Below are 27,067 nucleotides of genomic sequence, written 5' to 3' on the forward strand. Positions count from 1 at the left end.
TGGTAGCAGATAGAGAGTATGTATAAATCAATGACTATTAAATAATCAGTTAAGAGTATTTCTTTTTTTTAATGTCTACTTCATAAGCATGACATTTCACTTTCACTTTTACAAATTAAAAGAGATTCATGAATTGGACTAAAGATCACTAATGTGATCCTTACTTAGGGGGAAAAAAAAGAGCTTCAAATTTCTTCAGTGGAAGAAATATTAGAACCTACCCCGCAACATTCAATTTCTGGATCAATTATGAATTGAATTTGAGTAACCTAGAAGCAAGTTGGAGAGAGAATAACAAAACTGACCCCTCTGAATTTCGATATACTTAAACCTCAACTAAATCCTACTCTGACAAAATTGTTTGCACCTGAGATTTTATGCACACTCTTGCAAGTACTAACATGCCTAAGCCATGATCAAACTTGTCAGAGTGTGATAAAAGTGGACACTGAAAAATGTTTCCACTGAAATTTCTATGGAAGATTTTTTCTCACAAAGAGAAATGTAACCCTTAGCTTTTTATAGTTTTTTAAGTAAATATACACATTGCATTTTATAAAAGTACAGGCTATACAGATGAGCACTCTCTGAACTGTGGCCCTGCAGCTTTTTCTTAATCCAGTCACTAATTATCCACATGCATGCTATGTCACTTCAGTTGCGCCCAACTCTTTGTCATGCACTGTGGACTGCAGGCCATCAGTCTCCGCTGTCCCTGGGATTCTCCAGGCAAGAATACTGGAGTGGATTGCCATGCCCTCCTCCAGGGGATCTTCCTGACCAAGGGAATGAGCCTGTGTCTCTTATGTCTCCTCTATTTGCAGGCAGGTTCTTTACCACTAGCACCACCTGGGAAGTCCCTCACAATGTCTACCAAATTACGTGGTCAAAATTAGTATATAGATTGTGACTCATAGCTTGCTTTGAACTATAGCAACTATAGTAGAAATCTGTATTCTTATTTACCTCAACTATGTGGAAATAAGTAACTGGATCTCAGTTTTAAAAAGAGATGGGAAGCTTAGTATTGCAAAGTGTTACCTCACAACTCTTCTGATCTTGGGCAAGTTTGAATCCTTTCTTTCCGTCACAGTAACAAGAGTAACCTCCAGGGTAATTGACACAAAGTTGAGCACACAAGTTCTCAGCGCATTCATCCACATCTGGGAGAAAAGAGAAAATAAATTTTAATATCTCCTAAATGTTCAACCCAACAGAAGAAGGACTATTCTGATTTTAGTATAAGATAATCAGTGATAATAAATCCTTAGTGAAAGAAATTCTTTGACATCAAATCACCTGTATGGACTTGTCACAGAAATTTAAATGAGTCATAAATGTAGTTTCAATTTGTTTATATACCTGAATCAACAAATTTAATGATTAACTTTCAGTAATTAATAATTAATAAAGATATAACAACTATGCCAATTTTCTGATTTTGAAGAAAAAAACAAGAGTCTCAGTGTAACTGTCAAATCTGATCATATAAATTCCATTGACACTTTCTTCTTAACTCTTTGCTTTGAAGAAAAGAAAAGAAAGGGGAAAAGAAGGAGTGGAGGCAAGGACAGGAAGACAAGGAAGGGAAGGGAAGAAAAGATCCCTTTTAAATGAAGGTTAATGTGATTCACAGAGACAGAATCCACCTGCCAAGCCAGAGATGTGGGTTCAGTTCCTGAGTCTGGAGGATCCCCTGGAGAAGGGAATGGCAACTTACTCCAGTATTCTTGTCTGGGAAATCCCATGGACAGAGGATCCTGGTTGGCTATAGTCCATGGAGTCACAAAAGAGCTGGATGCAACTTAGCAACTACACAACAATGTAGTTGGAGATGAAATGACTATATCAAGAAAATATCACTTTCCATAATGCAATGATTTATGGTGGCAATAAATTTAAGGACATACATTTATTTCTTAACTTATCAAAGATATAAAAAAACAAAAAATATTAATGTGCTACTACCTCCCATTTCGTGAAATCTTCTCTATGGTCCCTGTCCCAATCCATACTTTAAGAAAATCATTCTTGGAAAGTTGTAATAAGATGCTTCAGCTTAGATACACTTTAGAAATATGTAAGATCCTTGACCTTTTAGATGAATATACCCTGTGATCTTTGAAAATTCCCAAACTCAAACACTGCTATAGCATAGTTTCCCCTTAAAATGAGAACCCCTTTGAATGTCTTAAAATAGAACCCCAAAATTAGTGAGCCCTCAATACTATTGAAATTGAATAGCATGACTAAAGTAATAAAATATTGTATATATATGTATGTCACATCTATTTCTGCTTTATTGACTATGCCAAAGCCTTTGACTGTGTGGGTCACAATAAACTGTGGAAAATTCTGAAAGAGATGGGAATACCAGACCACCTGACCTGCCTCTTGAGAAATCTGTATGCAGGTCAGGAAGCAACAGTTAGAACTGGACATGGAACAACAGACTGGTTCCAAATAGGAAAAGGATTAAGTCAAGAATGTTTATTGTCACTCTGCTTATTTAACTTATATGCAGAGTACATTATGAGAAATGCTGGGCTGGATGAAATACAAGCTGGAATCAAGATTGCCAAGAGAAATATCAATAACCTCAGATATGCAGATGACACCACCCTTATGGCAGAAAGTGAAGAACTAAAGAGCCTCTTGATCAAAGTGAAAGAGGAGAGTGAAAAAGTTGGCTTAAAGCTCAACATTCAGAAAACGAAGATCATGGCATCTGGTCCCATCACTTCATGGCAACTAGATGGGGAAACGTGGAAACAGTGGCAAACTTTATTTTGGGGGGCTCCAAAAAATCACTGCAGATGGTGACTGCAGCCATGAAATTAAAAGACGCTTACTCCTTGGCAGGAAAGGTATGACCAACCTAGATAGCATATTAAAAAGAAGAGACATTACTTTGTCAACAAAGGTCTGTCTAGTCAAGGTTATGGCTTTTCCAGTGGTCATGTATGGATGTGAGAGTTGGACTGTGAAGAAAGCTGAGTGCCAAAGAATTGATGCTTTTGAACTGTGGTGTTGGAGAAGACTCTTGAGAGTTCCTTGGACTGCAAGGAGATCCAACCAGTCCATTCTAAAGGAGATCAGTCCTGGGTGTTCTTTGGAAGGACTGATGTTGAAGCTGAAACTCCGATACTTTGGCCACCTCATGACAATTTGTAGTTATTCAACATATACAATGAATATAACTACAATACAATACAATACAATGTGATGAAGTTGGCTAATAATAAATCTGCAAATGCTTACGGCTGACCATGGTAATTTCTATCTGGAGGGCTGGGAGAGTAGAAATGGTGTGTGGGAAGAGATATTGTTTATTGAGTACGTGAGGATATAAGACATCAAAATCTCAAAAGGAGTATAAATAGTCGAAAAAAATCTATTCTAAGACTATTATCAATTTAAGCAAATTCACAGAGAGATAAGTAGGGTTTGGAGGTTGTCAGTGATTGGGAAAGGGAGGAGGGGGAATTCATCGCTTGACAGCTACAGAGTTCTGTTCGGAAAAATTTTGGAACAGATAATGGTAATGGCTGCATAACTGTGTGACTGTAATTAATATCACTGAATTGTACACTTAAAATTACTATTAATTTGATTAGTTTTAGTCATGACATTGGGCTTCCCTGGTGGCTCAGCTGGTAAAGAATCCACCTGCAATGGGGGAGACCTGGGTTCGATCCCTGGGTTGGGAATGTTCCCTGGAGAAGGGAAAGGATACCCACTTCAGTATTCTGGCCTGGAGAATTCCATGGGCCGTATAGTCCATGGAGTTGCAAAGAGTCTGACATGACTGAGAAATTTTCACTTTCAGTCATGATATTAAACTCACTTTAAAATTTTTTAAAAAATCAGAGGAGGATGTGAGATAATTTGTACATATCCATGATTTAAAAAAAAAAAAATAACCCTATGACACATCTAAGCTACCTGGGCAGCACCACTGGAGTCAAATGAAATACTCACAAGCTTCAAGGAGCTCTCCCAAAACCAGACACAGACATCACTAATCACTGCTTCTCACAGTTTTAGAGCTTGGCTCTCATCTGGTTATGATGAGATTTTCTTTTTACATATATTTAATTATAATGGAATTAGATCATTTACTATTTTACAATAAAATGACACACTTAAACACACAGAGAAAATTACTGAAAAGCCTGGCATAAAACCAAACATTTCTAACCACCTTGTTTTAAACTTGTCTTCCTTTCTGTGTGTGTGTGTGTTTCCTTTCAGCTTCTTTTTATTTTTGAATATTATGTGTTTCTTTTGCTTCTATCATATATGGGAGGTGTGCAATTCAAATACAGCTTTAGAGGGCCATCAGATTACACAGCACTGAAGATCATGCTTGGGTCCATACTTTTAATCTGGAAGGAAGCCATCACTACCCCACTGATCAAATTATAGCATGGATTTTACCACCTGAGAACATCTGATTACTGATATCAAGGAGAACCAATGCTTCTCATTTCAAATCAGGGTGCCAACTCACCCCCTCCACCACCAATAATACCAACAGAACTTTACCGTCACAAGACTTTGATACGGGATTGTATTTGTAGCCTTCAGCACATTCACATTCAAAGTCTCCTGGGATGTTCTTGCACACAGCTGTGCCACAAATGCTTGGCTTTAAAACGCATTCATCCACATCTACAAATGAAACAAGTATATTAAAAAATTTTTTTCCCATACCATTAGACACTAGCAAAGAACACTTGATTTGTGTTTCCTGGGTCTAGTTTCATATATCTAAGACAACAAAGTGGACTGGAAATAGCAAAATATTAAATCTATCATCACATTTTAGTTCAGTTAATACAGTTTCTTTCTACAAATGCATAGGGAGTTTGATTGGTGTCTGCTATTTCCTTGTAATCATGTAAAAGAAGAAAAAGGCTTTAGTTATTTTCTTATCTACCAGGTTACAGTATGAAAATAAATTGAAGAAGAGACTCATCATATTCTTAACATGTATTCCTAAACACATGTTTCTGAAATAGTCTTAAAAGCTTATCTACACTGAAAAAGAAAAAAAAAAAAGCTTACTTACTCTGTATTATCACAAATACAAAAAATGGGATAAAAATGAGATAGCTCATCACTCTTACACCTTTCCTTTGGAAATGGACAATAGCTAAATCTGCATACTACTATTAAGGCGTAAATTATTCGAGTGATTCAAATTTAAAATGGGATTGGGTAAGGTCTTAAACTATTTATGAAGCCACAGCTAATCCAGGATAAATTTTAACATTAAATTAATATTTCAGAAATTTCAAATTGCAACTAGTTACTGAATAAGTGCCTGTGAAAAAAACAAGTGATAGAAATAGTTCAATAGTGATATAATTATTATAGTGAAATTTTCTCATCTGTAAAGAAAGCTGAGCACTGAAGAATTGATGCTTTTGAACTGCATTGTTGGAGAAGACTTGAGAGTCTCTTGGACAGCAAGGAGATCCAACCAGTCCATCCTAAAGGATATCAGTCCTGAATATTCATTGGAAGGACTGATGCTGAAGCTGAAACTCCAATACTTTGGCCACCCTGATTTGAAAAACTGACTCATTTGAAAAGACCCTGAAGCTGGGAAAGATTGAAGGTGAGAGGAGAAGGGGACGACAGTGGATGAGATGGTTGGATGGCATCACCGACTCAATGGACATGAGTTTGAGTAAACTCTGGGAGCTGGTGATTGACAGGGAGGCCTGGCGTGCTACAGTCCACGGGGTCACAAAGAGTCGGACAGGACTGAATGACTGAACTGAACTTTCTCATCTGTACTCTCTGAGGAAAGACAAGCTCAGAATAAAATCTAGATTTTCTACTCTAAAAAGCTGATAGTTTAATTTTTCCAAAAATTGGCCAAATTTTCAGACATTTCTCTATTTAAAATAACCTGCACACACACACAAAAATAAATAACCTGCACAAAAAATAAATGAATCAATTTACTGTGGCAAGTAAATTTTCCTGTATCTTGCTTGTATCAATGTCAATATTCTGTATGTTATGAGGTACTATAGTTTTGCAAGTATTCCTGTCTGGGGAAATTGGGTAAAGGGTACAGGGATGTCTTTTATTACTCCTTACAACTGCATGTGAATCTATAATTACTTCAAAAAATACTTAATTTTTAAAAAAGAGCTATAAAATCCATATTTTCAACAGGATGTAAAAACATGACTAAATTTATTTGATTTGAGGCATATTACAAGAACTCCTTTAAATTATATGAGTGTGGGTTATAGTATATACATTTTATGACTCTACACTGACATCTAATGTCTGATGAAAAGTTTTATTCTTGCATTTTTGGAAATTTACTGGCAACTTAATCCCAACCAAATTCACATTTTAAATAAAGGCCCTGTTGTAACAATTGTATATATATTCTTCTACTAATTTTGTACTTTATTGCTTATGCATTGTGAACAAAACACTATGTAAACGAACCATACAAAAACATATGTACTGATCAACAGAGACACTCATTTCTAAGAGAACTTTTGGTTAATGTGTATTAACTCAATGGCTAAGGATTAAATTGCTCTTAATTAAATGTAAATCATAAATTCTTTAGCAGCACAAATTCTTTCAAGTATTTAGATGTTCAAGTACAAATGGGTATTATTTGCTTATGGAATGCATATGGTATCCTTTCATTATGATGATTTTCTGTAACTAGTGTTCTAATGATACTGGTATTCTAATTATCTACCCTCAAACACCTTCAAATAGGCAAACAAGAAAGATATACAATCTAAAACTGTATAATTGCTGATAAGAAATTGTTAGTTTATGCAGTTCACCTTAAAGTCACTTAACTACACTTTAACTGATATCATAGTAAATGACAGAATGATCTTGGTTCACTTCCAAGGCAAACCATTCAAATCACGGTAATCCAGGTCTATGCTCCAACCACTAATACTGAAGTAGATGAAGTTGAACAGTTCTATGAAGACCTACAAGACCTTTTAGAACTAACAGCAAAAAAAAAAAAAAAAATGTCCTTTTCATCATAGTGGACAAGAATGCAAAAGTAGGAAGTCAAGCAATATCCGGAGTAACAGGCAAGTATGGCCTTGAACACAAAATGAATCAGGGCAAAAGTTAACAGAGGTTTACCAAGAGAACTCACTGGTAATAGCAAACACCCTTTGCCAACAACCCAAGAGACAACTCTACAGGTGGACATAACCAGAAGGCCAATACAAAAATCAGACTGGTCATATTCTTTGCAGCTGAAGATGAAGAAGCTCTATACGGTCAGCAAAAACAAGACCAGGAAATGACCATGAACTCCTTATTGCAAAATTCAGACTTAAATTGAAAAAAGTAGGGAAAACCCCATGGCCATTCAGGTATGGCCTAAATCAAATCCCATTTGATTATACAGTGGAAGTGACAAATAGATTCAAGGGATTAGATTTGATAGACAGAGTGCCTGAAGTACTATGGATTGAGGTTTGTAACACTGTACAGGACATAGTGATCAAAACCATCCTCAAGAAAAAGAAAGGCAAAAAGGCAAAATGGTTGTCTGAGGAGGGCTTACAAGTAGCTGAGCAAAGAAGAGAAGTGAAAGGAAAAGGAAAAAAGGAAAAATATACCTATCTGATTGCAGAGCTCCAAAGAATAGCAAGGAGAGGTTTTTAAAAAAAGCCTTCTTAAGTGAACAATTTAAAGAAATAGAGGAAAACAATAGAATGGGAAAGACAAGAGATCTCTTCAAGAAAATTAGAGATACCTTGGGAATATTTCATGCAAAGATGGGCACAATAAAGGACAGAAACAGTATGGACCTAACAAAAGCAAAATATATTAAGAAGAGGTGGCAAGAATACACAGAAGAACTGTACAAGAAAGGTCTTAATTACTAGGATAACCATGATAGGGTGATCAACTCACCTAGAGCCAGGCATCTGGGACAGTGAAGTCAAGTGGGCCTTGGGAAGCATTACTGTGAACAAACCTAGTGGAGGTGATGGAACTCCGGCTGAGCTATTTCAAATCCTAAAAGATGATGCTGTGAAAGTGCTGCACTCAATATGCCAGCAAATTTGGGAAACTTGGCAATGGCCATAGTATTGGAAAAGGTCAGTTTTCATTTCATCCCAAAAAAGGGAAATGCCAAAGAATGTTCAAACTGTACACAATTGCACTCATTGTACTTGCTAGTGAGGTAATGCTCAAAATCCTTCAAGCTAGGCTCCAACAGTATATGAACTGAGAACTTCCAGATGTACAAGCTGGATTTAGAAAAGGCAGAGGAACCAGAGGGCTTCCCTTGTAGCTCAATTGGTAAAGAATCTTCCTACAATGCAGGAGACCCGGGTTCAATCCCTGGGTCGGACGATCCCATGGAGGAGGAAATGGCAACTCACTCCAGAATTCTTGCCTGGAGAATCCTATAGACAGAAGAGCCTGGTGGGTTAAAGTCCACGTGTTGGGGTCCTTTAATGGACCGGGACCTGGCGGTCCGGAGTCGACGATAAGAAAGTGAAAGAGAGAGCCGGAGGGAGAGAGAGAGAGAAAGAAAGAAAGACAGGGGGATCCAAGCTCTGATGGAGCAAAGGTGCTTTAATGATCTTTCTGTGAGTATATATAGGCTGTTGTACAAGAAATTTCTTTTGACAATGATAAAGATCAGAAAACTGAGAGGGTATCAGGCAGGAAGGCCAGGAGTCTCCAAACAGAGGAAATAGTCTGCAAGTGTCAGACATTTTTATCTCTCTTAAGCAGCAGGAGGAAACAAATTAGCGATTTTTTTCCTTCTCTATACAAATTTAAAAGGAGGTTTCTCTTAAAATACTGTGTTGCCATGACACCTGGTTTCACCTGAAGTTAACAGTTCTCAAACCTTGAGATAACCAATGCATTTTTTAAGGAAATGTTTGTCTTAAGCTATGCTAATGCGCTATGCATTTACCCCAAACTCTGTCTTCAAGTGGGTCCTGCCTAATGGCTCAGAACCTACTTGACAAACCAGTATGTTATACTCAGATACTGTTGCCCTAATCTATGTAAACGAAACTATTTGTATGGTAATCTGTCCTTCTACAAGATTCAAGTTAATCATTTTATGGCCCAGGATGAACCATTTGGTGCCAAGATTATCCCAAAATGCATCTTATGGGTGAGGGGCCTGGTGCCATTCTGAGTTTTAAGACATTCCTTTCTTTCATTAACAGACTGCTAGTGACTATATAACATCCAGCTGAAGACTAACAGGGGGGGGTACTCTTTCTGCCCCCTTCTGATGCCTATGTCAGAAGCTTTCTCTATCTCCTTTATACTTTAATAAAACTTTATTACACAAAGCTCTGAGCGATCAAGCCTCGTCTCTGGCCCCGGATTGAATTCTTCTCCTCTGGGGGGCAAGTATCCCGGCATCTTTGCGTGATTCAGCAACAACCTTTCAAAACCAAACCTACAGCAACTATTACCAAGGGAACAAGGGATTAATAATGGTCACAAGGTCAGGAGACAATCCATATCTCAAGAAAGAGGATGGAGACTAAGCAGTTTTGTGCTAAGGAGAATGTTTACTGAAGGAGATTCAAGCCTGTTTCATCCTATGACCTCAGTCTTGGGAGCAGCATGCCCCTCCACTGGCTTCTGATAACAGAAACTAATAAGAAACAGAAGATTTATGAGAAACAGCACGTAGGAATCCTCCTGTTAAACATTCCCTGACATCCACGGGGTCACAGAGAGTCGGACACAACTCAGTGACTAAACCACCATTTGGAGGAACCAGAGATCAAGTTGCCAACACCCACTGAATCATAGAAAAAGCAAAGGAATTCCAGAAAAACATCTACTTCTGCTTCATTGACTATGCTAAAGCCTTTGACTGTGTGGATCACAACTGTGGAAAATTCTTAAAGAGATGGGAATACCAGATCATCTTAGTTACCTCTTGAGAAACCTGTATGCAGGTCAAGAAGCAACAATCAGAATCAGACATAGAACAACAGACTGGTTCCAAATTGGGAAAGGAGTACATTAAGGCTGTATATTGTCACCCTGCTTACTTAATTTATATGCGGAGTACATCATAGGAAATGCTGGGCTGGATGAAGCTCAAGCTGGATCAAGATTACAGGGAGAAATATCAACCTCAGATATGCAAATGACACCACCCTAATGGCAGAAAGCCAAGAGGAATTAAAGAGCCTCCTGATGAAGGTGGGGCTTCCCTTGTGGCTCTGGTGGTAAAGAATCTGCCTGCGATGCAAGAGACCTGGATTCAATCGCTGGGTTGGGAAGATCCCCTGGAGAAGGGAAAGGCTACCCACTCCAGTATTCTGGCCTGGAGAATTCCATGTACTGTATAGTCAGTCCATGGGGTCGCAAAGAGTCAGACACGCCTGAGTGATTTTCACTGGGCTTCCCTCATAGCTTTGTCAGTAAAGAATCTGCCTGCAATGCAGGAGACCTGGGTCTGATTCCTGGGTTGGGAAGATCCCCTGGAGAAGGAAATGGCAACCCACTCCAGGATTCCTGCCTAGAGAATCCCATGGACAGAGGAGCCTGGCAGGCTAGAGTCTGTGGGGTCCAAAGAGTTGGACACGACTTAGTGACTAAATTACTACTACTACTTGATGAAAGAGGAGAGTGAAAAAACCGGCTTAAAACTCAACATTCAAAGAATAAAGATTATGGCATGTATTCCCAACACTCATGGCCAACAGATGGGGAAACGATGGAAACAGTGACAGACTTTATTTTCTTGCACTCCAAAATCACTTCAGATGGTGACTGTAGCCATGGAGTTAAAAGACACTTGCTCCTTGGAAGGAAAGCTATGACAAACCTAAACAGTGTATTAAAAAGCAGAGACATCACTTTGCTGACAAAGGTCGTCTAGTCAAAGTTATGGTTTTCCCAGTAGTCATGAATGGATGTGAGAGTTGGACCATGAAGGCTGAGCATTGAAGAATTGATGTTTTTGAACTCTGGTGTTGGAGAAGACTCTTGAGAGTCCCTTAGACTGCAAGGTGATCACACCAGTAAATCCTAAAGGAAATCAATCCTGAATACTCACTGGAAGAACTGATGGTGAAGCTGAAGCTCCAATACTTTGGCTACCTGCTGTGAAAATCCAGTTCATTGGAAAAGACCCTGATGCTGGGAAAGACTGAGGGCAGGAGGAGAAGAGGGTGACAGAGGATAAGGTGGTTGGATGGCATCATCGACTCAATGGACATGAATTTGAGCAAGCTCTGGGAGATAATAGACAGGGAAGCCTGTCTAGGACTGCAAGTGTGCTGCAGTCCATGGGGTCGCAAAATGTCAGACATGACTGAGCGACTGGAACAACAGTGAACTATGCCAAACACTACAGTGCAGTGAAGGACACATCACTCATTGAATATAAATTCAATTTAAGAATTTATGAAAGCAGACTACGAATAGAGTTGAACAAGACAACTTTACATTTTAATTTACTAAATTTTTTTACCTCATCACAAAAAGAGGAGACGATGGGGAAGGGGTAGGGAGGAAGAGAGAGAAGAAGAAAGAAAAGAAAGGAAAGAAGAAAAAAAGGGAGGGAAGAAAGAAGAAAGAAAAGCTTGCTCCCAATTTCTAAAAGCAACTCCAGGCTGGAAAATGTCATGTTTAGTTACCCACATACCCAGCACTTATATCTGAAGATTTAGTAAAAGACAGTTAAGCAATCTAATGGAAAAGATATCATGCAGAAAAAAGAAAGGCAAAATTTGGGGGAAAAATATTTCTTGTTTTTTTTTAGTTTTTTTTTTTTTAATTTATCTATTTATTATGGAAGGATAATTACTTTATAGAATTTTGCTGTTTTTTGTCAAACCTCAACATGAATCAGACATAGGTATACATATATCCCCTCCCTTTTGAAACTCCCTCCCGTCTCCCTCCCCATCCCACCCCTCTAGGTTGATACAGAGCCCTTGTTTGAGTTTCTTGAGCCAAACAGCAAATTTCCATTGGCTATCTATTTTACATATTGTAATGTAAGTTTCCATGTAATTCTTTCCATACATCTTACCCTCTCCTCCCCTCTCCCCGTGTCCATAAGTCTATTCTCTATGTCTGTTTCTGCACTGTTGCCCTATAAATAAATTTAAAAAGAAACACACTAGCAAAATGACTTAAAAAGCTAAATTGACAGGAATTATTTAAGTTTTAAATTAAAGAAAAAAAAAGTTATGACCAGTGATGTGATCTTAAATGTATAAAGAAAAAGAAAAACCAGAATTTCATCTTTTTCAAAAACACAACTGGAAATGAGGTGCAGGATGGAGGGTTTATATTGGAAATTAGAAAGCTATTTCTGACAAGGAAATATAAAATATAATGAAAGAAGTTACTAAGGATTGTGGTGATTTATTTGTAAACTGTAGATCTTATTGAAATAAAGAATATAATAACAATACTATAGAGTCTGGAAGAAGTAGGATCAACAATGATTTTGCAAATACCGTAGTATGCGAAGACTTGAATTAAAACTTCACTTTATCACCATACAATGAAATTCTTCATTAGAACAAGTGCATGTGCATGTATCAATACACACATACATACACAATAAGAAAATAACAAAATACTCTGAAATAAAAAAATACCCAATCAACAATAAACTAAAGGCAGTCCCACAGAATCACAGGCTTCAAGGTGGATAATAACGCATACTTATTATAAACACTTAAAACTCAAGAGTTTTCCGTGAATTTCCTGGGGAAATTCCTCTAACTGAATTTTTGCTCTTACACAGTAAATGCCTTTTTTTACTCTTACCTTTGCAGTCCTTTTTATTTGAAAGCATAACAAAACCATTTTTACAGGAACAGTGGTAACTTCCAGGTGTGTTTTCACAAATCTGGCTGCAACCTCCATTTATATTTACAGGATCTTTGCATTCATTTATATCTAAAAGGAGAAAACAGAGTACTTTCAAAGTAATAAAGCCTTCTGAGAACTTTTCAGGAAGTCAATTCAGGCTGGGTATGTTATACATACCCATACCAGCTGGGTATGTTATACGTACCAGATTCACACTTTTCTCCTTGCCAACCTGATTTACAAATGCAAGTGAATGTCGCTTGGCCATCTTTGCAGGTCATAAATCCATCTTCATTGCATGGCAGAGGATTACACTGGTCCGAAATGGCTAAAGGAAATACATATCTATTTAATTTTTATAACACACCACAGTACAATAGAAATTATGTCCTTTAATAGAAATCTCATGAACAAAGTCTATGGTATATGGGAAAAAATACTACTGAGTCCTTCAAATACTTTTTCAAGAAGAAAAGTGGATCTATTAAACTTTTTAAATTATTTCTGCAAAAGAAAGCTACTTTTTGTTTAAATCCACTCTTTTTTTAAATAATTTTATTTATTTATTTATTTTTGGCTCTGCTGGATCTTCGTTGCTGAGCTCGGACCTTTTTCTAGTTGCTGGGAGCAGCGGCTACTCTCGAGTGTCGCCTGGGCTTCTCATTGCAGTGGCTTCTCTAGTTGCAGGGCACAGACTCTACTGTGGGCTTCAGTAGTTGCAGTTCCCAGGCTCTAGAGCACTAACTCAACAGTTCTGGTGCACAGGCTTAGCTGCTTCTTGCATGTGGGATCCTTCTGGATCAGGGATCGAACCTTTATCTCTAGCATTGGCAGGTGGATTCTTTACCACCGAGCCACCAGGGAAGCCCCACAACTACTTTTATGTTTGCAAATATACACAAAAGTCAATAATTGCAATTTAATATTCTTTTTATATATTACCTTGAGCCTTAAAACAATTTCATGAGGTAGGCAGAACAATGAAGTTATTCAGTACCAATAGAAAAATGTGAGACTTCCAATTTGGGATAACATAGAATAACAGAGTGCCTTCCCTGATGGCTCAGACTGTAAAGAATCCACCCGCAATGCAGGAGACCTGGGTTTGATCCTTGGCTTGGGAAGATCCCCTGGAGTAGGGAATGGTAACCCACGCCAGTATTCTTGTCTGGAGAATCCCCATGGAAAGAGGAGCCTGGTGGGCTACAGACCATGGGGTCTCAAAGAGTCAGACACAACTGAGCGACTAAGCAGAGCACGGAATAACAGGGACCAGATTTATTCTCCTGCTTTAAATAAACAGAACTCTAGTCCAATGGTTTTCAGACATTGGGCAACAGGCAGCAGAATATTGTGATTTTTAAGGCAAGGATATTTCTTTCATAAAATGTCACAGCACTTTATCACTATCTTAAATGATATGCCCATTTATTTCTTGATTTATTTATAGTCTCTCTCGCCTCACTAGACACTGCAATGGTTCCTGGCTCCTGCATATTCCCGCACCTGTTTTTCCAGCCTTCCTAACCAACTCTGAAAATTCCTTTCATCTTTCCTTGACATTTTCCTTAAGTTAGCAAAGCAAACTGTTAACTGCAAAAAAACACTTTTTTAAAATTTAACTAAAATCTAATCACTGAACTTTTCAAAAAATGTCCTCATAAAAGCAAGTTTTCTGAAAATTAGCAATTTATTAGGTATTGGTTATGTGTGTACCCACTCCAGTGTTCTTGCCTGGAAAATCCCAGGGACGGGGGAGCCTGGTGGGCTGCCGTCTATGGGGTCGCACAGAGTCGAACACGACTGAAGCGACTTAGCAGCAGCAGCAGCAGCAGCAGTTATGTGTGTGTGCTCAGTTGCTCAGTCGTGTCTGATTCTTTGTGACCCCATGGATTATAGCCTACCAGGCTTCTCTGTCCATGGGAATTCTCCAGGCAAGAATACTGCAGTGCATTGCCATTTCCTACTCCAGGGGATCTTCCCAACCCAAGGATCAAACCCGCATCTCTTGCATCTCCTGCATAGGCAGGCGGATTCTGTACCACTGGGATATCTAGGAAGTCCAGATACTAGTTAAAAGAATAGAAAACAACTTAATCAAGAAATTATAAAATTATTTTTCTGTCCTTGGGTAAATTAAAAAAATAAAGTATGAATTAAATATACATGTTCAAGCAAACTGTTTTACTTGTGAAGTTACAGCTAATTTTGAATTATAGAAAGTGCAGATAAGTGAATATCTCAATAGTACCAATGCTGCATGTAAAATATTCGCTGGACAAACATTCCAATTTACATGTTTCAATTTCACCTTTGTCTCTGCATGTCAGGAAATTGATAAACTAGAGACAAATAATCTACCAGATTTATCACTAGGCCTTATGTGAACTTCAGAGGGAAAAGGCTAATTTGATATCACAATATTTTACACATTTATATCCACATTTATACCAAATGTGGTATACCAATGGTATACCAATAATATACCAATAATTCCACATTTCCACATTTATACCAAAAGTCAGAAAAATAAATGTGGCTCCCCTGTGATCTATTAGTCAACTGTAACATTTGCTCATAAGTACATGATTATGTAACAACAGTCAAAAAGCTCTTGGGAATAAAATTCTGGAGCCAATGATGTAAAGTTTGGCAAATAAGGACAACTTCAATTTAAAAGTTAGCTAGAAAGTTCATTTTAAGCAGCCTTTACATCTAAAACACATTCCTTCAGGGAGTTTCCTGACAGTGCAGTGGTTAGGGATCTTCCTTGCTGTGGCCTGGGTTCAATCCCTGGTTGGGGAACTCAGATCCCACAAGCTGTGCAACATGGCCAAAAAGAAGAAAAGAACTCATCTTGTACATTTCTGATACATACAAATGTTATATGATACTTAAAAGTTTAAACTAAATAAATAATAAACACTGAAAGAAATAATTATTTGGCCAATTTGATCCAGTGCTAGAGCCCTGTGGCATATCCCCTACCCCCAAAAAATACTATTCCTCAAATGTATTTTGAGAAAACCTCCTTACTTGGCCTACAGCCAGCCCTTCAAGGGCTCATTTGTTTATTTTTAAACAGTAGTTATATTTATATGGGTGTACTTTACTTGCAGGCTTTTGTCGTTTTGTTTTTTAAACTGATGGTAGAGGTGTTTACCATTGACACAGCTCCTCAGGTCAGGGTAAGCATTAGTTGACAGACGAGCAGCAGTGAATAATCCAGCTCTGAAAGAGCCAAGACAACCTGTAAAACACAAACAAGTGTCATCTTAGAGCTGATACACTAAACTTGATCTGAAATCATGGTAGAAATTATCCAGAGCAGTAGGGTATTTATGCTTCTGTGTTTGATTGTTTGATTCAGCAAACAAAATGTCAACCCTAAATGTCTCCATCCACCTTTTTGAAAAATCAAAAATCTACAAGCAAGATTGCAATATATGCACAATCATAAAAAACATATTTATAGAAGCTTCTCTTAAGAGCTTTAAAGCCAGAAGGGGAAAATATCTTGGATTAGCAAAGAAATTTATTGCTACAGAAATCTATGTTCTTAATTCTGTAGCAGAGACCTAAAGTTACCCTTAAATCTGTAGACCAGAGCCTAATTTAGAAATTGTCTATTATTAAGTGAATATAATGAGTTAGTGTTTCTGGTTGTTGTAGGCAACTTCCAATTCTTCCAATATTGCATAGAGATTAATAAAATAATGTTTGTATAATGCCTCAATATTACAAAGCAGGTTTACTTTATTCATTTTATTTCTCAACACAACTTTGTGAAATTAGATTCAGCAATCTGGCAGAAACAAGATGAAAAACTGAAATAAAATATGTATGGACTTTAACCAGAGGTCATTTAAGACCAATAACATAAGGTGTTATAACAGCCACAGAAGACAACATTGTATATATCAGTTCATTGTACAGACAGTTCTAAGTGCTCAGTTGCTAAGTTGCGTCTAACTCTTTGCAACCACATGGACTGTAGCCCACCAGCCTCCTGTCCATAAAATTTCCCGGGACAGGTATAGACAGTCACTGTGTGGATCACAATAAACTGTGGAAAATTCTGAAAGAGATGGGAATACCAGACCACCTGATCTGCCTTTGAGAAATTTGTATTCAGGTCAGGAAGCAACAGTTAGAACTGGACATGGAACAACAGACTGGTTCCAAATAGGAAAAGGAGTACGTCAAGGCTGTATATTGTCACCCTGTTTATTTAACTTATATGCAGAGTACATCATGAGAAACGCTGGACTGGAAGAAACACAAGCTGGAATCAAGATTGCTGGGAGAAATATCAATAACCTCAGATATGCAGATGACACCACCCTTATGGCAGAAAGTGAAGAGGAACTCAAAAGCCTCTTGATGAAAGTGAAAGTGGAGAGTGAAAAAGTTGGCTTAAAGCTCAACATTCAGAAAACGAAGATCATGGCATCCAGTCCCATCACTTCATGGGAAATAGATGGGGAAACAGTGGAAACAGTGTCAGACTTTATTTTTCTGGGCTCCAAAATCACTGCAGATGGTGACTGCAGCCATGAAATTAAAAGATGCTTACTCCTTGGAAGGAAAGTTATGACCAACCTAGACAGCATATTCAAAAGCAGAGACATTACTTTGCCAACAAAGGTTCGTCTAGTCAAGGCTATGGTTTTTCCTGTGGTCATGTATGGATGCGAGAGTTGGACTGTGAAGAAGGCTGAGCACTGAAGAATTGATGCTTTTGAAGTGTGGTGCTGGAGAAGACTCTTGAGAGTCCCTTGGACTACAAGTAAATCCAACCAGTCCATTCTGAAGGAGATCAGCCCTGGGATTTCTTTGGAAGGAATGATGCTGAAGCTGAAACTCCAGTACTTTGGCCACCTCATGCGAAGAGTTGACTCATTGGAAAAGACTCTGATGCTGGGAGGGATTGGGGGCAGGAGGAGAAGGGGACGACAGAGGCTGAGATGGCTGAATGGTATCACCGACTCGATGGATGTGAGTCTCAGTGAACTCTGGGAGTTGGTGATGGACAGGGAGGCCTGGCGTGCTGCGATTCATGGGGTCACAGAGTCAGACACGACTGAGCAACTGATCTGATCTGATCTGATCTGAACCCACTAAAAAGGTGGTGTTTTGGTTATCTTTTTCTGAGTAAAGACACCCCAAATTAGTGGCTTATAAAATAATCACTTTATCTTACTTATGATCTATGTATCAAATATTTAGAAAGGGTTTATTTAAACTGTTTGTCTCTGCTGCACACAGGACCAGTCAGGGTGGCTGGGGCTGGAAGATCCACTTTCTGGATGACTTTTCACTCACATGTTTAACAGCGCAGGCTTCTTGGCATCTCTGTCTCTACATGGTATATGCCATGCTTCAGGGTTTCTCACATGGTTGTGTTTCCCTGAGTACAGAGTCCTAAAGTGGCACTGCTTTCGTGGTACTTAGCTTCCAAGAGGAAGAAGAAAGAAGCTGCCAGGCCAATTAAGAGGCACTGTGTCACTTCCATCATAGTCTATTGATCAAAGCAGTCTCAGGGTCCACCCAGATTTGGGGGAGGGGGAAAAGGATAGATTCCACATAGTGATGGGAAAGTGGCAAGATGACATTGCAGAAGAATATGTGAGATGGGAAATATTTTTGCAATCATCTTTGGAGAACACAGTTTATTACAGATGGGTGCAAAGGCTCATTTGAAGTCTGTGTGTATATTCCTTCCCTACTGCTTTTGTGACAAATCATCACAATCTCACCAGCTCAAAATAACCCAAATTTATTCTCTTACAGTTACAGGGATCAGAAGTCTAAAATTAAGGTGTTAGTAGGGCTGCATTCCTTCGAAAGACTCTAACGGAGAATCTATTTCCTCTGTTTCTTCAGCTTTCACAAGCTACCAGCATTCCTTGGCTCATGGCTCCAACCTCATATCATTCTCAAGTCTTGCTTTATTGTCATATATCTTACTACAAACTCTGATCTCCTGCCTCCCTTATATAAGAACATTTGTAACTACACTGAATAATGTTCTCATCTCAAAATCCTTAACTTAAATCTTCAAAGACAACAATTAAGGTAACATTCAGAGGTTCTAAGGATAGGACATGAACATCTTTGGAAGGGGGTGGTCACTATTTAGCCTACCAAGGTAGGTTATAATATTTTCCCACAAAAACATTAGTTTATACTTACACTGTAGTCTTCCTGGAGACCCAATGAGACCTAGGCAATCTTAGGTCTTGAGTATTCTTTCCCTGAATTCATTTGTTCCTCCTCTTGAATCTCCCACTCCCAGAATTATCTTATTCTAGTGTGAACATTTCATTAGGATTCTGACTTTTAAGAAAGCCTTGTTTTGCAGTTCTGGACAAATCTGACAGCCAAAATTCAAAACCCTTAAGCTAGAGGTTCAGGTGAAATGCTTCATATGGTGATTAGGACCCCAGGCCAGACTACAAAGTACATTTAACCCATAAACCACCTTATATACGAGTCCATACTAATACACTGATAACATTTTTTTGGAATTTTTTTTCTAATTTTTTTAGAAGTACAGTGTTAAGAGTAAGCTGCATGGTTACTCAAAGCAGTGTAATCCTATCCCATACTTTCCCATTTCTCTTTCTTGTTGTCCAAAAGGAATGCAAGAAGTGGGAGAGAATGAATGAGTAGAAAGGTGAGAACTGGAGAGAGATCTTCGTAGCTTTTGTAGCCTGAAGCAGAAGCTCTCTCAAGAATTGGAATTAGGAATAGAAACTTGCGTCATCATGGAGGAAAGCCTGAGAGAGAGGCACTTTCAGGAGAGGTTCCAGTTGTCAGGACAGAACACACTAGAAAGAAATCTTGGTTCTAGACTATGACAGCTCCTATACCCATATTGTCATATGATTATCTTTTGTAACATTTTATGATTATATTTTATTTTATAATTTTTATTTTATGATTATAAATCCAATCTATGTTGGGTTTATAGTAGTTCCCCCCTTTAACCTACATTTTGTGTTTTGGTATTCCTTCTTTCCCTTTTCTTCTTTTTCCTTGTTTATTCTTGCCAGAGGTTCATCTAACTTACGTTCCTTACTTTGCATTTTCAAAGTGAGATTTTCTACTGTTAATCCTCTCTTTGTTTTCCATTTACTTCTATCCCTGTTTTTGTTACTTGTTGTTCAGGGTTTTCTCTATAGTACTTTCAAAATTTTGCTCGATTTGAATGCTCAGGTTCTTTTAAAAATACCCAATGTGTCTTCTTACCGCTGCCTCAGAAGTCAGCACCCCAGGTCTCCACACACACAGTGGGTCAGGCCGCCTTCACTCTATCCATGGAATGCTCACATTTCTTGACTTTTTTTTCATTATATTTTGTTATTATTAGTGCCTGGAATAGCTATTGCTTCTTTTGAGATGATTTTAAGAGAAGTCAGCAGTCTAAACTAATCCACCAGTTGGGCAAGAACTAAAAACTAAAAGCTATTTCTGATGTTTACATCTTGGCTCAGAATGTAGCATTCTTCCCGAGGAGTTTTTCTCTCATAAATTTAATCATCCATTTTATCCGGTGATATTTTACAGGCCTACACAGATGGCAGTTGTTTACTCTATTTTCTAAGGAAAAGAACACAATTTTAAAACTTACCTTTATATAATGAAGCCCTGAGTATTTCTGCCCAAATTCCATGTTTTCAGTGCATTGCATGGAGGATGTGGATAGACTAACATGTTTCCTGAACTCTTACAACTCTAGATCCAAACACTGTCCAAAATATATGTAATAGTGATCTAATTTCTTGGGTGACATTATCTCACTGTAAGGAGCTCCCAGCATGAGCTGTGATAATTAGTGAAATTACTATTAGATTTACCAGAGACAGGATTATAAACCTTTCTTTTTCCCAATTAGGAACACTGGCCTACAAAATATACACATCAAATGACAAAAAGGTTTTAATTAAGGTAGAGCATTTCTGTTCTCAACAGTGGAATTCATCACATATAACTAAATAAAGACCAAAATATAAAATGTGAATCAAAAATAAGTCATAGTAAGAAAGGTCATACTTTTTCTTTCAACTATATAAATCAGTTGAATTATACTTTACGTTTGAAGAAAGTTCAACATAATTTTTAAAAATCTATCTAATTCATGTGTTTATTTGGTATTCCCAATAGCTCTGAAGTTAGAAAATAAAGTTATAACATAATATAATACAGAAATTAAAAAGTTAAATAAGTTGCCTAATCTGATACAGCAGAAACTTTTAGGTCTGAGACTAGAGCCCACATCATATTATTATTATTTTTCTTAGGACTTCGGCTTTTCTATTACACTGCCAAATAAGATAGGCAAAGAAAAGTGAAAGTTGGGTACATGTCTTTAAATAAAAGGACAGCAAGGATAGCAAATCTGCATACAGAATGAGATCTTACTCCCAAGGCTAATGAAATTGTATGGGGTGGAATACATATAAACAGAGGATTGGACTTCATCATATTTACGTTTCTATCATTTCTAAGATTATATGATTGAGATCCTTTAAACTTACCTAAATATTTTGGATAAAAATATTCCTAGAAAAAAAGAAAAGAAAAAATATATCTTAACAAAGGTAAATTTCACTATAAAGTTAACATTTAATTTTAAAACATGTTTTTATATTGAAGATGCAATAAATTACATATAACTGTCATTTTCACATTACAATATAACATTTTTTCTATAGTAAAAGGTATACCAGAAGTATATGGCTAATAGCAGTAAGCCAATAAAATGCTTTTAGGCTTAAAGCAATACTGATCAATTAAATCATGCTTCAAAGACTTCTAAACTGAAAACAGGTTCCATTGAAAATGTTAAATGTGACTACATATGCCTCCTTTTAGTAAATCCTTTAATTTTTCCATGATGATTAGATACCCATTTGATATATTTGACATCATGTTGATTACACACACACTAGATTAATTGTTGAATAACATAATTTGAATTGAAGTGGACATTTATCTTTTAGCATCTTATGTACATGTAATACCTTACTTATAAACTGGTGATGCACCAAGAAATTTTTCTGTAAATCAGTAATTTGGACTAAGGAATACACTTTACCAAAAGGAGAAAAATGTTAACAATGATTTTCTGATGGAAAGGTCCCCAGGCTGGTTCACAAAAGCCTTCTTAAGCCATAAAATATCTAATGTGCAGCACTAATAGCATAAGAACTCCTCATGAGAAACCAACATTTCTACACAAAAACAACCTTAAGTACAGAGCATAATTTTCATCCAGGATACAATTAAAGTCCTTATTCCTTCCTCCTCTCACATATAAACCTACACAACACTTATCTACTAATTTCTAAGAATGAGATCCAACCACTAGGCAATTCAGACATTGATACTGTCCTCTATAGCAGCGGTCCCCAATCTTTTTGGCACCAGGGACTGGTTTCATGGAAGACAATTTTTCTTCCAGACCAAGGGAATGGGGATAGTTTCAGGATGATTCAAATGTATTACGTTTATTGTGCATTTTATTTCCATTATTATTACTTCAGTTCTACCTCAGATCATCAGGCATTAGATCCCAGAGGCTGGGGAACCCCTGTTCTACAGAACAAAAGCCAGGACATAGGTAATGATGAATGGGTTCAACACGAGATAATGTAATGGGGAAAGGACTATATTAGGGACAATGGGGAGATAAGCAATAAGGTGGTGACTGGGAGTGTGGACTAGGGTGTGAGGGATGTAGACAAGGAGTGTTTGGGAAAGGAAAGAAAGTGAGAAACAATAACAAATGCTTTTTCTTTCATCTCCCACCTCTTCCTCACTCTCACCATCATCTCTTTTCTTCTATCCGTAACACCATTATCAGAATGAGTGGAGGAGAGGAAGCACATAAATGAGTTTCTTTTCTCCACTCTTCCCCTCCCCTCCATACGTCTTCTGTCTCATTCCCCATTTGCTACTCAGAGGCTAAACTATTAGAACATATTTAGTGTTAGAAATACATGCTCAAGTACTGATGGGTGATATAATAAAATGAAATCTTGGGCATGCAGGCTTGTCTTAAAATATTCCGGCAAAATAAAACAAAAATTAGAGTGAATGGGGTACAGAACAGGCAGAACAAGAATAGCAGATGGCTGATAATCGCTGAAAAGGGAAGGAGTCCCTACTTTGGGATATAGTTTCAATTTCCATAATAAAAAGAAACATTTATGTATATGTGTGTAGTGTGTGTATTTGCTTCTTACACAATAAGAGTACACAGTTACCTTGTGTGAAATAAAATATTTTTGCCTTGTCAACTGTTTTTCCACAAAAGACAGCAAAACTAAGAGAAACATTTGGTTTTAATCTTGGAGAGTGTTAAAAATGGGTAACTTGGGAAAAACTCCCTTTGAACCTATTAGAGTATGTGGAGGTAAGAGGACTAAGGGTAATCCCAGGAAACACAAGTTATCACTGTCTTGGACAGGTTCTCTCACTATAGACAAATGGTTCCTGCTTGTTACTGCTTATCTAGTCTCATGGTCCCAGGAGCTAAGTCAGAAGTAAAGGAGGTATTTTGAAGATACATATGCCTCCCTCATTTCCTTTTGGGTATACAGTTCATCCAGGAAAAAAACTAGGGTAACCCGAAAGGTTATCAAATTTCAATTCTCAAGGTCACCCTCATCCTGATTCTTAGAGGCACTATTTATATTCTTGCTACCCACAGAACAAGTTAGAGAAAGGCTTCTCTAGGAGAAATGGGGGACTAAAGATCAGCTCTAAGGGTCTCTTATTTCTGTAAGATATTTAGGGATCTTTATAGTTTTCTAGACTAACTTGGAAAAATGTATGTACTAAAGATATAAATGCTACCCCTGGGATTATCAATGATTTTAAGTGGGCTCAGGAAACTTCCCAAGAGTTTACGGAATAAATTAGAAGTGTTCTTAGGAAACACAGTATTGAAATGAATTCTTCAGTAAGCATTCACTGAATACCTATTATGTACCAAGCTCTGAATTAGAGGTCCTGTTTTCTAAAGCTTAGTTTAAAAAGCCAATGGAGAGAATTAATGAAGCATAGTGATAACGATGTAGTCATACACACACACACACACACACACACACACACACACACACGAGATGCCTTCCCCTCACCCAACAGTACAAAATACTGGTTGAGAGAAAGTAGTTACAAACCATGAAATTCATACTATTTGTGATAATTAGGTATAACTGAATTATAGTTTGGTCAGAGCACATTGCTTTCAGCAAATAGTATTTCCCTAACACGCCCACCCTTGAAGGCACTTCCTCCTGAAATGCTTCAATGGGAAAATGCAGAAGGTGATGCTGTTGTCATTGTTCAGTTACTAAGCTGTGTTCAACTCTTTGGGAGCCCATGAACTGCAGCCCACCAGGCTCCTCTGTCCATGTGATTTTCCAGGCAAGATTACTGAAGTGGTTGCCATTTTCTTCTCCAGGGGATCTTCCCGACCCAGGGATCAAACCCGCATCTCCTGTGTCTCCTGCACTGGTGGGTGGATTGAGCCCACAGAAGGTGATATACACAATCATTAATTTTAAAAAGGAACACGAGGGAACAGAGACTAAAGCTAGAAATGTTCTGTCTGTAACTATATGTCTAGGTATACTAACTGACCACTTTTCATGAGTTCTTACCGTTTCCGGGTTATTTTCAAAGATTTCCCTGGCTTCTTCTTTATTGCACAGTTCTTCAATGCATTCTCTTTCAAGATTGCCCTTTTTCGTTTCTTCAAGCAATGTATTTGCACGGCGTCTCCTAATCAGGACTTGTGAAGCATGTTGCCTCGACAAAACTGAAGGAAAAAAACATGTTTACATGAACAAATCTTTCATTTCTCCACCTAAAATATTTTTTAAACGTGAGAATTTAAATCATTTTTTGTCTGTAAATTGCATGACATTCAAAGTAGTGTTAAACTGAGGCGGTGGGGAATGCAGATACATATGCCCCTCGGTTAACAACCCAAAGAGCAGTTTGGTGTGTAGCTACAGCACTTGTCTAATGATTTGCACAAATTATTCAAGTTTGTGCTTGAGGTCAAACATAACTAACGAAAATTCAACGATTACCTCATTATGACAATGTTGGGAAAAACATCATGCTGAAATGATTGTCAAAAGTCATAGCCACAGCATCTTTAGAGTAACAACCTTTCTCAGTTTTAATGGAAAACTTGTGTGATCTCTGAGAAATGTAGGAGTACAGTTCAATCAGCTATTTGAAAGATACTTGATAGGCTAAAACACCTGGTTATCTATACAAACGAGAAAATAAAAACCCATGGCAAAAGGAAGACCATATGCAAATCACAAAATACAGAAGACAAAGAGAAAAAAAATGGTAACTCTGAGTATATAAAAAATTTTAAGCAGTTGACAAATAATGATAAAAATAACAAAGTTCAAAATCAAGCAATAGATTAACATCTAGAATTTATAAACAACTTTTGCAAATTAAATAAAAAATAATACAATACGGCAACCAATACAGGTATGTGTACAGTGTACATGTAATACCTTACATGAGTATTACAAGAAGACAAGAGTCTTCTCCAACACCACAGTTCAAAAGCATCAATTCGTCGGTGCTCAGCTTTCTTTATAGTCCAACTCTCACATCCATACATGACCACTGGAAAAACCACAGCCTGACTAGACAGACCTTTGTTGGCAAAGTAATGCCTCTGCTTTTGAATATGCTATCTAGGTCGGTCATAACTTTCCTTCCAAGGAGTAAGCGTCTTTTAACTTCAGGGCTGCAATCACCATCTGCAGTGATTTTGGAGCCCCAAAAAATAAAGTCTGACACTGTTTCCCCATCTATTTCCCATATATCGCTCACCATTTTTATTGCTGCTCGAGCTCAAGATAAATTAAGGCTGTGTGCATCTAAAAAATGCTATTCTGTGAGCATGCCAGCCACCAAGTGTATTGCTAACTGAAAAATGGCAGCCCAACCAACAATGAAAGGGTCTGAGATTAAAATTATCTCACTTATTTGAAATAGTTTTAAGCATGCTACCTGATTTAATATAGCAAAAACTTGGCCCTTCTGAAAAGAAAGCTTTAGTCATTCAGTCATATCCAACTCTTTGTGGCCCCACGGCCTATAGCCCACCAGGTTCCTCTGTCCATGGGGATTCTCCAGGCAAGAATACTAGAGCAGGTTGCCATTTCCTTCTCCAGGGGATCTTCCCACCCCAGAGATCAAACCCAGGTCTCCTGCATTGCAGACAGATTCTTTGCCGTCTGAGCCACCAGGGAAGCCTTTCTGAATGTTGAAGAAAATATGTTAGCCTTTCTGAGGAAAACAGTAACACTTTGTATTATAAGATGAATATACTGATGTAATAACAGAATAATCAAGGTCAGATGCAATTGGAAAACAAATCATAAACATCACTCCTCAGCATTTCTTCCTTACAGAATATCAAACTTTAGAATTCAAAGGTTAATAATGATATTTAAGTATATCTCTTTCCCTATAAGAGCCTCATTGCATGACACAGACCTTGTGTAGTAACACATATTATACTTATCTTTGGGGAAGTTCTCAATTGGGAAATTCTCAATTTGGAGAACTAAAGTGATAGTTTTAAAAAATGCTCACACAAATTTATAAAATCAGAAGAAAACACAGTAAACTCCATTACTACAGAGATGATGAAAATCCAGAGCATACAAGATATTTGCTCTAAGTTATTAAGCTTATAAACAACAAAAGTACAGCTTAGATCACAGGCACCCCAATGCTCAGACCTGCAACCATCCACTACTATTTGCTACTGCTTCTCAGAAAAGAGGGAAAAGTGTCATTATCTCTGATAATGAGAGGAATATTAAAAATGAAAATTGTTACACCTCTGACCTAAAGGATAACAAAGCTAATAATTTAAAAAATGATTCTGTCTAAATAAATTTTGTGTGAATTTGAAAGTTTGTTTTAGTTTACTCAATAATACTTTCAACTGGGATGGTGTGTAACAACTCTCAAAGTGCATATTAGTGATTTCATTTGATCTTACATAAATACCGAAATATGCTACAGGATAGAATTATCATTTCCATTTTCTTATTGAAGAAATTGGAGCTGAAAGAAGTTACATGTATTTTTCAAGATCATAGAACTACAAAGTGGTGCTAAGGAGACAGGAATTTTTAAAATTTATTTA

At 37.5% G+C, this 27,067-nt stretch overlaps 1 protein-coding gene across 1 annotated transcript in view; it reads right to left on the reverse strand.

Annotated features, from left to right (window-relative positions):
* Window positions 1-27,067, reverse strand: part of PROS1 (protein S) — a 63,846-nt gene that overhangs the window by 22,907 nt on the left and 13,872 nt on the right. The window contains exons 2-8 of the mRNA NM_174438.1: window positions 24,531-24,688; window positions 21,399-21,423; window positions 16,019-16,105; window positions 13,061-13,183; window positions 12,811-12,942; window positions 4,549-4,674; window positions 1,042-1,163 (exon numbers count right to left, since the gene is read on the reverse strand). Coding sequence (NP_776863.1) covers window positions 1,042-1,163; window positions 4,549-4,674; window positions 12,811-12,942; window positions 13,061-13,183; window positions 16,019-16,105; window positions 21,399-21,423; window positions 24,531-24,688 — 773 coding nt within the window. The remainder of the gene's footprint in view (window positions 1-1,041; window positions 1,164-4,548; window positions 4,675-12,810; window positions 12,943-13,060; window positions 13,184-16,018; window positions 16,106-21,398; window positions 21,424-24,530; window positions 24,689-27,067) is intronic.

The sequence above is a fragment of the Bos taurus genome, chromosome 1 (genome assembly GCF_002263795.3).
Source record: "Bos taurus isolate L1 Dominette 01449 registration number 42190680 breed Hereford chromosome 1, ARS-UCD2.0, whole genome shotgun sequence".
NCBI classification, from domain to species: Eukaryota; Metazoa; Chordata; class Mammalia; order Artiodactyla; family Bovidae; genus Bos; species Bos taurus.